General features: G+C 35.6%; 1 protein-coding gene across 6 annotated transcripts; it reads left to right on the plus strand.

The window, feature by feature from the left end:
• The first annotated feature begins 234 nt into the window (after window positions 1-234).
• LOC105042434 (uncharacterized) lies at window positions 235-9,710 on the plus strand. 6 transcript variants are annotated; one of them, XR_012139522.1, is made up of 6 exons: window positions 4,610-4,748; window positions 4,978-5,228; window positions 7,145-7,392; window positions 8,291-8,701; window positions 9,211-9,364; window positions 9,586-9,710. XR_012139522.1 is itself a non-coding variant. In XM_073253486.1 (4 exons), exons 1-4 carry the CDS (start codon window positions 4,627-4,629, stop codon window positions 8,645-8,647), a joined length of 978 nt encoding a protein of 325 aa, XP_073109587.1. In that variant the 5' UTR covers window positions 4,607-4,626; the 3' UTR covers window positions 8,648-8,930. The 6 variants fall into 6 exon arrangements, 1 of the variants encoding a protein (XP_073109587.1); XR_831521.3 differs by lacking the exon at window positions 4,610-4,748 and adding an exon at window positions 235-390 and having other exon boundaries at window positions 9,211-9,623; XR_002164107.2 differs by lacking the exon at window positions 4,610-4,748 and adding an exon at window positions 265-390 and having other exon boundaries at window positions 4,964-5,228; window positions 9,211-9,623.
• Window positions 9,711-14,290: the final 4,580 nt, after the last annotated feature.

Raw genomic sequence — 14,290 nt, forward strand, 5'->3', positions numbered from 1 at the left:
CATAGTTCGAAAAAAAAATTATTACAGCTGTCCCCGGACCACGAAGTCGTGCTGGTTTTGACGTCTTTCTATTTCGCCTTCCGATTAGCACAAGCGACCCATAGCTCAGAAAAAATAATCCATAGTTCGAATGCGTCCGCGGGACCAATTGCCATGCCTGATCAATTTTGCCCATCGGTGTCTCGCTCGGGGCCGCAAAACAAGGTTTGGTTCGTTCGATCTTTCTTTCTTTCGTTCGTTTTTTTTTTTTTTCCGGCCCACGGAAGATTTTAAAAGAAATAAGCAAAAAGAAAAAGGAAAAGGAACGAGAGGGTGAAAAAAAAAGGCCCGCCTGCAAAGAAAGAAGGGATCAACTCCGAAGCCAGCCCAGACAAGGCGAAAGAAAGCGAGGTGAGCTCTCTCTCTCTCTCTCTCTCGATGATTCTTTCCGACTCTAGGGTTAGGGATTCGCTCGCCTCTTTCTGTCTCTCGACTCCATAATCTTCCGTCGGGGTTCCGATCTGGAGCTTCCTGGGATCTCCCAGGTATCGCACCGCGAGCTAGGGTTCCCTGGCTCGAATTCTTTCCCGAGCAAGTGCCATCGGGTGATCCCCTAGGTGGAATCATCCGGGTGGTAGGCAGTCCTGTAGTTTCGATCGCGATCGAATATGAGCGAGCTGATGATTGGGAAACTACAGACGTCAATTATGCATTGGGAAGATAATTCCATGGGGAACCATGATGTTTATAATACCATATTGATATTTTTGTCCATCACATCAGAATGTCGGTGCAAACTGTAGCGCATAATTTGGTCTTGTTGATTCACCTGTGGTATACAAGCAGGTCTAAGCGGGTTCGCTTCTGAGGTACTTCTTGTGATGTTTTATCTTTAATGCAGATAATTTAAAAAGAAAGTTGACCTTTACCTACACACACCACACGAACACATGACAAAAGGAGGTCAACCAATCCAAAACTGAAAAGCATGTAAGATCCAGTTTGAAAACTTTTAGATGATAAGGGTCTAATCAATCTCATCTTTTGGACCTTAAAATGCCTACTTGTAAGGAAAATAATGTTGAGGAGTATGTAATCAGGACATGGCCAAATTCCACATGCAAATATCCAAGTATAGCTCTAAAAGTGTTCTAATCGATTTTAAGAAATCAGCTGATGTATGGCTGAGATTAGATTTAAAAAAATGTCCTTTATTTGATTTATTTGCTCTTTTTACTCCACAATTGCAAGCTTCATGTCCACATCACCACTGGACTGGCTGCTGCTTATTTGGCATCTTTTTGACTATGAAGAACATGGTTTGTACACAAGTCGACTCTATCCCATGGCTAGTGGATATGAGAAGGGGTGCAGAAATCTTAGTAAAGGTAGAAGAACATGAAAGAAAATAAATAAGAAAAGTTCAGAAAGGAAAACAAAATAAAGTACACAATACAGAAGGTTTGTACTGTCCTTAAGATATCCCAACCTCTTTTATATCCAACCTCACTTCTATTCCTTCAGAACATGCATAGCTGTTCAATGTCATAAAATGTCTAGTGACCATTGATTTGTTTTGGAGATTATCTAGGGTTTGAAAGGGAGTCCTATTGCTTAATTTCGGATCACAGTTATTATGGAAAAAAACAAATTTTCTTTTCATCTTCTTCTTCTCTTGAGTCCATTTGAAGAGATCACACCCTTGTGGATTTTGCATTGCGAGATGTAAAATATTTTCAGATGTTAACATATTTATCTTCAGATGTGAACCTGAATTCAGACCTAACATTACTGCTGGCAATGTTTCTTGATCACGATCTACAACAATTTGCATCCTACATTCTTCTGTCCGATATCTGACCATGCCTAGCTTCCCATTAGCAACCTTCTTTCCATGCTTGTGTGAGGCTTTGGATATGATTGGTCCTATTGATGATGTCTTAATACATTCATGGTTCTCTTTATGATGAACTTATTGTAAGGACTGGAAATCAAAGTTTAAATCTTAAACCTTTATTTCCAGTAATATGTTATATATAGATGGTTTACTCAATCATCTTTCTCATATGTTACTATGCACGAAAATTATACTAGATGTATCTTTGAACAAAATAATTGTGCGTCAATGAATTGCCTAATTACTTCATGATTGCTCGGCTCATCCTTTTCACCTCCACCTGCTGTGGATGTTATAAAGTAGTAGAAGGATGAAGCAGTCTAACCACAATGATAATTTACAATTCCAATAATTGCTAGCTATCCTGAAAAGGGTGACATTCTTAGCATCATGACAGTTCACTCATGCTTGTTATTTTCCTTTCTCTTATTGATTGATGTAGTAGTAAAATTTTCAGCAATTTTCCTTCCAATATCAGGTTCCTATTAAAATATGGATGTTGTAGGGTAAATTTTCTATGTTCTAACCATTTGCTCAAAGATTATTTTTGTCATCATTCGGTGTTCTGTGTGTGTGTGTGTGTGTGAAACCAGAGATGAAAAGGTGGAAGTCCTTAATATGCCGAGGAACAGAATAATTTTGTCTTGATCAATTGCCTAATTACTTCATCATTGCTTGGTTCATCTTTTTCACCTTCACCTGCTATGGATGTTATCAAGTAATAGAAGGATGAAGTGGTCTAAGCACGATGATAAATATTCAATTCCAATAGTTGCTATTAATCATGAAAGGGTTTGTTATTAGCATCATGACAGTCCATGCATGCTCATTGTATTCCATGTTTTTATTGATTGATTTACTAGTAAAATTTTAGTAATTTTCCTTTCCATATGGGGCTCCAATTGAATGCCGGATGTTGTACAGTAATTTTTTTTACCTGTTGACCATTTGTTCAAAGATTATTTCTGTAATCATTTGGTATTTGCTCTCTCTCTCTCTCTCTCTCTCTCTCTCTCTTTCTCTTTCTCTCTGTGAAAGCAGAGGTGAAAATGTGGAAGTCCTAAATATATTAAGGTGGTAATGAGGCCGGGAGAGACATGAGAAAGAGAGAGTTGCATGCCATCATAATTTTGCACATTAACTACAAGAATGTGAAATCAGTCCTGATGTAGTCATTTCAAAGTGGAAAGTCCCAAACCTGATGCCCCTATGATTAAGTTTCGAATTTTGTTGGATCATGCTGACTTACTACTATTCAAAAATATCCCACTATGGCAAAGGTGGCACTCTACTTTACCCTATGAATCTTTCCGAAGTCCATCAATATCAGATCCATGCAGTGTGTAACACAGGGAGTCTTGACAATATTTTACCCATAACATGACAAATAATAAATTATAATATTGTTATATTATAAAAAGTATTATAATTTAACAATATGATATTACTATATTATGATTATTGGTTAGTATAATAATGATAATAATGTGATATAGTATAATATTATTGTTATAATATAATAATATATTATTATAATAATATTGTACTATCAAAAATTGTTATGATAAAGTATTAGTAATTTACAAATTATTTTTATATTTTAATCCAAATAATATAACAAATAATATAATTATTTTTAGGATGATAATCAAGTAACAAGCAATTGGGTAATTCTTGGTTCTAATAGCAACACAAATAGTTGATTTTGTTCACCAAATACAAAATGGCAATAAAATTGTTCATATACCCACAATCATAATAGCAATGTAAATGTTCACATCAACATTTCTCAAAATCCATGTTATAAACATAATATTCTAAATAAACAGGTCAACAACTCATAAGAAGAGACACAATAAGATTGCACAAAACATCCATCTCATGGTTATTCAATGTTTGACTTTGTTCTACTTTCCTTTCTTCCTATGGTTTATCAATCTAAAAACAATTGGAAAGGGAGCAGATCCTCCTCATGATCATAAGGTTATATTCAAAATCCTTAATAGCATGATCATAGCAATAAAAAGACAGCAACCTAAATGATCTTTGCAATAAAAATATATTTCAAGTTAACTTCAAAAAAAATCATTGCCAAGACTCAAACCCGGGTCTCTCACGTGTGATCTTGCCACAGAAAAAGAGCTTCACAATGTGTCTCAAGTACAGCTTTTGCCTAAAAGCTCCAAATTGGAGCTTTTCCTAATGGACTTTTTTCAACTTTTGGAGGAGCCAAAAATCTGTTTCAAAATTTTCAGCAGACACCTCAAAATCACCAAGAAGCAGTTTTTGGCCCTCCAACAAATGCTTTTCGGCCCTCAAAAAGCTCTATGCCTCTATCAAATGGCGCCTGATTAAGGATTCTATTTGGCAGTCCAAGTGAATCTTGAATATGTGAGGTGTAGATGAATGGTTTAACAAGTATGGTGATTGCTTTGAACATGTTTTTAATTTAATAAGTAGTACCACATTATTGGCTTGTTCAGTGTATGCATTAGGATTGCATTACACTATTCTCTTGGCATAAAGGTGCTCATGTCTAATAAACATAGAGTTGCATCGTAATGTTCTGTAAGTACATGTATATATGCATTTGTGTGGTATATATGCAATTGTTAAAGACATAGGGATGTATGCTATTTCATGGTTCTGAAGCATATGTATACAATCTGCTGCTTATGGTTCATGGTTATTCTTTTGTAAGTAGATCTCACTTGCTGGTATGATCTCACGTGCTGGCATCTAATATATGGATGTTACTTATTATCATTCATTTCTTTCCTTTTATTTTTTTACAATCCAATCAGAGCCACTCTCAGAATCTCAAGGCTGCATTGGTTATAGGTCATTGTTGTGTGAGAGGTTTCCGACAAGGGTGAAATTTCTGTCTTGTTACTAAAGAGTTCCTTTGTTCATTGTTAAAAATCTCTAAACCACATCCTTTTCCCTCTTCATTTATTTTTCTTTCTTGTGAAAGCTGAATGATTACAGTGGACATCTTTTTTAGATGATCCTTTTCCCTTATCTGAAAATTTGTTGAAGTAAATTGAGGTTTCTTTTTCTTCTGGCTCTTAATTATTAAATAAATAGTCTTCTTCCTGCAGTTACAAAATGAGGCGACCGGGACAGTATGCGGATCCTGGCATTAATCCTATGGTGGCTGCTGAGATGCAGCACTTATCAGCTCACAGATTGCAACAGAACTCGGGGATGAATCATTTTCCAGGAAGGGCAGATTCTTTGCGGACTGAGGAAGAACAACAGTATATCTCTTCTAAATCAGAGAGACAGTGGCAATGGGATAGAGATGAGCCTAAGGGATCAAATCAACCCTCATCTCATATGTACAAAGAAGGCAAGTTAGCTTTATTGTGGTAATTCAGTTGATTACACAATTTACTTCATTGATTATTTTACTTCCATCAGCAGTCAAGTTTGATCTAATATGCAGTTCCAATTTTATATTTTTTTGGAGCCTTTCTGAGCTACTGGAAGTTTTCTTTTGGAGTCAAGTTCTAGTCCTTAGTGTCTTTAAAGTAATAATTGATCTGCTGATCGCACCTTATAAGGTTATGTATTTGTCAAATCAAATTCCTTTTCTGAATTAGCAGTTGCTTCATGTGATTGATTATCATTTTATGAACATTTATGGTATCTGACAATGTTGAAGTGTTATTCTGCAAAATAGTTTAGTGGTTGATTAGTTAGGATCATTTGTTCTGATTGCTTTTGGACCGTGGTCATTCTAGAACTTGATCCATCTGTGTTTCCAAAATCAAATTCGTCTTCTGGATTAGCAGTTTTTCCACATGGTTGATATATGAACATTTCTAAGTATCTGAAAATGTTAAGTGTGATTCTGCAAAATAGTTCAGTAGTTGGTGGTTGAGGATCATTTGTTCAGATTGATTTTTGGGCCATGATTATTCTAGAATTTCATCCTTCCGTTAAGCAGCCCAGGTTTTGGAATAGCAGGTCGGCCCCCCACAGTGTGATTGTGATGATGTCCAAATCAAATCCAATATCTGTCTTCAAATGAGGATATATTACACCATGTAGGGTCTTTTGCCTGTGGAACCTAAAGCTGTCTGCCACTTGGTGGGAGGTCTGACAAAATGTGTCAGGTTGCACCTGCAAATAATTTTTCCAATGTGCCATTTTCTTTGTTGCATTCTATTTTGTATTTCCTTGCCATGACTGAAGCTTCATATGGTCTTGATATGGAGAATAATGTATCTTAAAATAGTTATATGCTGTAAGCATAGTGGAAAGGAGCGAATTTAACTCTTGTTTTCAAACTATATTGTCATATTTGATAAGTTCTGGGAAGAATGCTAAATGACATCTGCTTTGAGACAATGTACTTCATTTGTATGAGCAGACTTGTATAAGTGATAAATTGTTCATATTGTGTCTTCAATTTGTGTCAGAAGAATTAGGTGCCTTGGGAAACCTGCATAGCATTTGTAAGAAAGGCTTTGGAGAATTTTGCTTGGATAAAATATGTAGCCCATGATAAGAAATGAATTGCAATCATGGATCCCATTGGCAAAGCTGCATACCGGTTCCAAAAAAGACTTTGGAGAATTTTCCTTTGATGAAATATGTAGCCCATGATAAGAATGAACCACAATGAAGGATCGCATGACGCCAACATGAAAATGATGGAATAAAGCTAATTGGTTATTTTTTATGATCATGTACGTGAAGAAAACCTTATTCTTAGAAAGGTGAGTTGGACCCTATGATTGTTGCATGCAATTTCAAATTAACTTTTCTTCGTTCCCGAGTCTCTTTTAGTTTACCTAAAGGATTTTCCACCATACCACTAGCCTTTCTTATAGTAATGCCACAAGACAACTTGACTTTCCACTTTCAATAAATATCAACTGTAATATATTCTTTGGAAAGTGCAGTTGTTTTATCTTAAGGATTTTCCATCATACCACTGGCCTTTCTCATACTAATACCAGAAAACAACTTGTCTTTCCACTTTCTGCAAATATCAACTATAATGTATTCCTTTGAAAGTGTAGTTCAAACTTTGGCTGGGTAATGTTTCATAAGCTTTAAACCACAAATTCCATATGTCAGAATATATAGGATCAATATATAGGATCATGCAAGTGTTCTGCAAGTGCATCTCATTGTTAATTTTTACATGTATGCAGATATTGTTCATGTGTCTGCCAAACCAATGGCAGTGTTATCTCTTATTTTTGCTTGTTTATTGCCTTTGTACTTACAGAGACATGAATTGTCTGAATGTAGGTCAAGGAAGTGATGCTTCACGATCTTTATATGAAGGTCAAAGGTCTGATTCAAAAACAGGACTGGAAAAACAAGCCATTAGAGACCTGAGAGCTCAAGCTCGTCAAGAAGAAATGGAAACTGGATATGAGGATAACACTCTTCCGCAGACATTTGAAGGTCTAGAACAGAAATTTCTTCATGATATAATGAAATTATCCAAGGAACATCAGGATGCAGAAGATGCAGAAAACGCTAGGCACAGGGAAGTAAGTTGAAGCATAGTTTCATTTAAATAAATAGTCTAATTGACTGATTATGGTCTGCAGTTTTTTTTTCCCCAAGTTTTATAAAAATGGAAAAGCTGTGCAAAACTGTATGTTGGAAACAAATCTTTTTGTATGAAAGGCGTAAGCTTTTATTTCTTAGTATATGCTATCTTAGCAGCATGGTCCTTCTACTACATACTCTAATTTTAATTGCATGGATTTAGAACTTGAGCATGGTGGTTATTGTCTAACACATTGTTGACTTCGGAAACTTGGTTGAATATGTGCGTGTGGTGGGAGGCATATCTGTATATAAATGTATTTTTTAGGATTAAGTAATGCTAAAACCTTCCTGGTAGATACTTCTTGCCAGGTATTTTTTTAACATCAAATCAAATTGCTAATTAGGTTCATTAAAGTGATGTGGATGTTGTTAAGCATGTCCTGAAAGTTGAGCAACCAACTTTACAAAAGTCAGTCATAAATAATCTCCTGGAGCAAATTGTGTTGGTATGTTGGTCTCAGAAGTTGCCTCACCAGTAGCTAAGAAGACAAATTTGGTGCTCTTTTTATTCCATGGTCCACAGTTTGAGTAGCTTTAATCAATCGTATGCTTCTTTTCATGGAGAAATGTGAAGGAAATGGTTGAAGACTTGCATTTCTGTTTGTGCGTGTATGACATTTCTGTGGGCTTGTGACTCTGTGTTCCATTTCCATGAGCTATGTTCCTGCTAGGGTTTATTAATTATGCCTACTTTTTTCTTTTGGTTGCTAGTTTTATTAATTTCTTGGTCCACCCCCACCCCCCCCCACCCCCCCTCCAGCGCCCCCCAAAAAAAAAAGTTTTTTTTTTTTTGCATGAAAGATGCTAATCGTTATTATTCCTGCATCTTACCAGAGGCTGAGCGAGATCAATGCACAGTATCAGGAGAAACTATTGGCAGTCCGAGCTCGTCAAGCTACCCACCGAGAGGAGTTCCTTCGCAAGGAATCACAAGCACGCCATCAGCAATACCAACAGGCTAATATGAACAGCTATCAGAACAGTGCTGGACCCAGTGAGGCTTATGGTTATGGTTCAGCTGCCACAGCTGCCAGTGCTTATGGAGATGCACATCGGGCCTATGCTGCAAGTCATTTGGACCCCTATGGGGAGAGGTCTGAATTTATGGGAAGTGCTAGGGGTCATGGTTTTGAACCTCGTGGTCAGTATCCTGGTGGCCGTGCTTACAACATGGGTGGTCGCCATTTTTGAGGAAAAGTTGCAGGAATTAGAGCTATCTTTTGAGCCTTCGCTTTTAGTTCACTGGTATAATATTGCTGTGTTCTTTTTCTATTCCACTAGTGTTGTTTACTCATTAATAGTTGCTGTACTAGGCTACAAGGTTTCATTGATACCATGCTTGTGTCCATGTGAGATGGGTAATGGTGCAGGTTACTATGGAGTCATTGGGATCTCATTTATCATGTTTTGTTAACTGATGGATTGTGTTAGACCTCCAACCCTTAATTGCACTATCTTCATTTGCTTAGCCTAAGTGGGCAGTTTGTTTCAGGTTTTAATTTACATGTAGATGCCTATTCTAGCTAGGAAAAGAATCGTTGTATATTGTGAGAGATGGAGTTTCAACTAGCTTGCTACCTTTGCCTGGTTTTGCTGTTTGATGCATTTGTCTCTGCACAAGCATTAAAAAGGACTTATATACAATTTATTTGGTGTTGAGAATTATTTGTTTTGTTTATTTGTACTTACACATCTCATTTGTTATCTGGGCATTTTATATGTTTCTAATGGGTCATGATATTTCTTGTGGATAGATTGCATTTGTATAGGATCGCATTCCAGCTGCAAAATTGAGTGGCGGCGAAAGATCCATGTCATCTGTCAGCACCAATTGCCTTTGGACATTGCAGTGACGCTTAATGTGGATAAGAAAGAAGCTTATCATATCTGTTTTGGAACTGATTCGAGGTGATCTTTCCTTTTTTTTTTGGGAGCAAACTGATGTAGAATTGTTGAAAATCTAGCTCCGATTTTATAAAGACCAAAGGATTTTGGTTCCAGGCTCAACAGAATACTAGAGTTTTAGTAGTTTTTGTTTGGACATAGGATCAACTTATTGGACCTGGAGGTTGGTGTATGGCCAACTGAACCCGGCGTCCTGGATTAATTGTCAGCATTTTCTTATACAGGTTTCGAGGCGTGCATTGCAGAGTTCCACTTCCATTCACATTTACAACCGCTCAGTCTGATTTTATGCAAATTTGTATTTAACTATTTCTGGAATGGTCTATTATTATTTTCTCATCACGGCAAATTGGAGTAAAATGAACTAATGCCATAGCTGTTTGAAAATTAACAGATGACAGAACCATTAAAAATATCAAATAATAAATGACTAGATAAAGCACACCATCTCTTGAACAAGCAAACAGAATTTCTTTATTTATATTTTGCCAGTATTTATCTTTTTCCTGATTAGCTTACTTTTGACAAAATTTATAAGACCTGTCTATCAATGCATGCTTCTATTATCAAAATAAAACTCCTCTTTATTTAGGTAATAACAAAAAAATTTCCTCTCGTTTTTGTACGAATCCAGGTTACTATGATTTTATAATTTCCGCCATGATTGTTTGTCCTCCATACGCAAGCGTATAAGTGGGCTTTTTAAATTGAATGTCAACCACCTCTATGGGCATTCAGTTTTTTTTCTTTTTAGTTAAATCGAGTAAAAGGTTTCATGTATTCTAGGTGTGGATCAGCCACCTGTGGTTAGGTTGCGGGGAGACTCAGACTATCGTTAGGGTAATGGGTTACATGAATGTGTTTAGGACTTATTTTGTTCGTGGGAAGTGGAGAGGGGGGAGAGGTAATTTTTGAAAAGAGTGGAGAGGAATTTTTTATTTGATTGGAGTTTTACTAGGAGAGAGTAGAAAAATTTTTTCTCGTAGAAAGATATTTTTTATATTTTATAAAAAATTGAAATCTATGAGGGAGTTGAGTTTTGGTACTTTCTATGGGATGAAAATTGATGATATTTTTTTTTTCAAAAATATTTTTTTAAAATTTATAATTAAAATTTTACAAAATATCAATGGACGGTTAGGATAAATAATAAATAGTGATATAATATTATATTAATATTATCTTAATATTTATATAAATATAATATTAATATTATAATATTTATTATATTTTAATATTTATATTAATATAATATTTTTATTAATATTAATATAGCACTTATATTATTATATTAATATTATATTATATTTATATATATTAATAAATTTATTATATTAAAATATTATGATCTAATGTTATATTATAATATATTATAATATAAACATATTATTATTTATATAAAGTTTAGAAGCAAAAAGATATGTTCTTATATTTATTAAGGTAGCGTTGGGACGTTCAAATTTTATTCTTGGAATAGAGATATGAACTACCGGTGAATAGCTATTCACTCTTGTTATTCCAGATTTCTATTTGGTTAGAAATTTGGCATTTCACATTTATTTTAGTATAATTAATGCAGTATTATTTCAACTCTTGTTTGGTTGACATGGGAATAAGTCTCTATTCCTTGAGGAATAGAGGATGAATTTTTTTAAAAACTTAAGAATGCCCTTGGCTTATGAATTTATGTTTTTTTTTGATACAAGCTTATCCAACAACCTTAGAACAGTAGTTGCTAATATTGGAGAAGTTCTTTTTTATTCGTAATGATATTTATTTTTAAAGTTCTTGTGTGCTTGAGACTCCTCAAATGACATTGTGTTCAACTTTACAATATTTGATAAAAGAAGACTGAATATGTATTAACTGAGAAGTAATAAGAACTGTACAATAGAATAAAAAGTAACCCAACAAGAATTTACAATTGTAAAGTCAAAATGTTATGAAACAAAATGTTATCCAAACTCAAAAAAGAGAGTAAAAAGGAAGATATATCAGTTTGATCCAGAATATAAGACAGTGATAACCCAAAATAAAGATCGAGTATGAATAATTTGTATGGCAGACCTGCTAACATGAGATCTGGATGATCCATAATATATGAGTTTTTGGATAGTTATCTGCAAATATGAACAGTTATCAACTTCCATTGACACATCATTTGGGAAATAATAATCAAAGCACACTATGCAGAGAATATATTCCCATTCTCATCAATTTCAGCTTCTATTGACACATCATTTGAGAAATACTAGCTAAGGCAGCAGAGCCAAAAATCCAGTTGTATGTTTTAGGATGAGCATGTGGAATACGAGCCCGCCATGCAATCCAAATACAACCATACAATTGTTCAAATATGTATAATAGAAGGGACTGCCAATAAACTAAACATAGCACAAAACAGCACATTCATAGGCTGCCAAGATGTTAAAGTTCAAATACATCATTAACAGTTGCCTAGAATAGTATTAGAAGAAGAAATGTACCGTGGCACGTAAGGGCTGAAATAATTCTAGCATTTCAAGAGTGCCAAATTAATCATGCCATGATACTCATCATTGCTTTAGACCTGTTCCCTACCTAAGCATTCATGAATAAATCAAAAAATGCTGGCAAAAAATAATAGAGGGGGAATTAAGCTCAGAGGTCATGGCCAATATGGGCTGACAACAATTTAGACTCAAAACTCAATAATCAAGTCACTAAAAGTTCAAAATCAAGAAGGAAATAAATTCAAAACAACTTGTACAACAAGTTAAATATTTGTACAGAACAAGTCCAAATACATCATCACCATGGCAAAAAGTAAAATCCAAACACATCATTAACTTGTAAAATACTTTGAGTTAAAGCCCGCAAAGAGGGCATCCAATATTACAGCGTAAATAACACAAGTTAAAGATGTCCAAGTCCAAGCCCAAGAAGAAAGCCTACAACAAAAGCAACTACAATCAAAAGTAGGGTACCATCACATGCACACACATTCATGGGGTTGCCAACAAGGATTTTGTCCTCTTTAAACTTTTATCATCATATTGTTCGCAAGAGGAGTAAGGAGATTGTAGATAGCTATTAAGTGCAGCAATGGCCTCTTCTTTAGTTAAAAACTTTTTGTATAAGGCATGCTTATATCCAGAGACTTTCCGCTGACACTCAGTCCAGGAGTCATAAATTTTTCATGTACGTCCCTTAAAAACCACATAGAATCTTTCCGAATACATCACTAGAACTCACTGAACACCTCCTCGAGTTCCTGCATTTATGTGCAATCAATATCAAATACATTATATATAATAATATAAACTATGCTACAATTAGTATACACATTAACTTTACTATATAGCCCCAATTATGAAATGTAATCCATTGGTTATGAGTAACCCATAGCCTATTAGCTATCGAATTGTACAGTTCTTCGCCTCTACGGATTTCATCGTCCCCTACAACCAAATAGAGGTCGACGTCGTCAGGACCTTCAAATAGCTATTAAGTTAAAATACATGTTAAAGTTTTTTTTCAAGACCTTCAACCAATTCTTGAGATTTCTATACATGAAGATCTTTTTGGTTCGCTCGTTAAATATATTCGTCATTTTCTTTCAGATTTTTTGGGAGAAGATACCATTTTGACAATTGCCTTCATCATTCTCTTGCCTCATCAAGCCAAGCATGACTAGATCAAGGGCATTAGTCTAATTCGGTACCCTCCTACGTGATGATCCTACCCTTGTAGGTTCGAAATCATCGGTCGTATGGACTCTCGGCATTTTAGCTACATGAATACAAACTTTGAGACAATCAATTGCAAGAAGCCAATCTATGGCAAGGATAAAAGGGCATACAAAAAAATATATAAATCATTATACAAGAAGAAGAAAATTAATAAAAAATGATATGGAAGGTGGCTCAGGACATGCGAAGTTGAAGTCAATGGAGCATCGTGGCTACAAGATATAAAAACTAATTATATAGTTAAACGCTTGTCTTCTAGCTATGCTCAATCATAAGACAGCCCATCAACTGTCAAAATAAAATACAAGAAAAATAATATAACTTAATATAGATACAAAATAGGTAAAAAGCATAAAAGTTCAAAGTCAAGAAGCATTAAAAATAAAAAAAATAAAAATTTCATGTAATAAACAGGAGAATCCACAGACATAAGGCAACATTCACAGGTACCATTCACAGATTTAAGGCGGTATTCATGTTTGGACACCACAAGGCAACAAATCTCCTTAACATTGTTCATAACATATCCAACTTAAAATCAAAAGGTTCCCAAATTAAAATTACCTTAGCCACTGCAAGAGGGATGACAACAGTGCACACGAGAAGGAGACATGCTTGCTGAGAGGCCGAGAGAGTGTGGGGCAAGTGCAGCGGCAATCGGCAGCCTTGAAAAGCAAATCGACCGACGGAGGACAATGGAGTGATGGAGGGGATGGAGAGAGGGAAGGAGGTCTGTGAAAGATTTCAAGCCATCAAGAAGGTGAGAGGGTATGAGCGATGAACACGGCATGAAGACTAAGAGAGAAGGACAGAGGGTGTGAGGTAGGTGCAGTGGCAACTAGCGGCCATAAAATCCAAATCGAACATAGGAGAACACTAGAGCGGTGGAGGAGATGGAGGGGAGGAGGTCTGCGGAGGAGATCAAGCCATTGAGAAGGCGAAAGGGTATAAGCGGCGGCTGCGGCGTGAAGACGAAGAGGTAAATAGAGGGAGGTAATAAGGTTTCACCATCTCTTTCACCGTCCTCATTAATTTTTGGCAAATGACACTGATTACTCCTGGGTCAGTTAGGAATAAGGAGATCTAGAATTATCAATTCCATGGGGGACCATGGAATTGGTATTCTAGAATACCAATGGATTGACTGGAATTGCTAAACTAGGGTGGTTCACCACAAAATTTTTACCTATTTGGAATA

This window comes from Elaeis guineensis, chromosome 3 (genome assembly GCF_000442705.2).
Source record: "Elaeis guineensis isolate ETL-2024a chromosome 3, EG11, whole genome shotgun sequence".
Taxonomy (NCBI): domain Eukaryota; kingdom Viridiplantae; phylum Streptophyta; class Magnoliopsida; order Arecales; family Arecaceae; genus Elaeis; species Elaeis guineensis.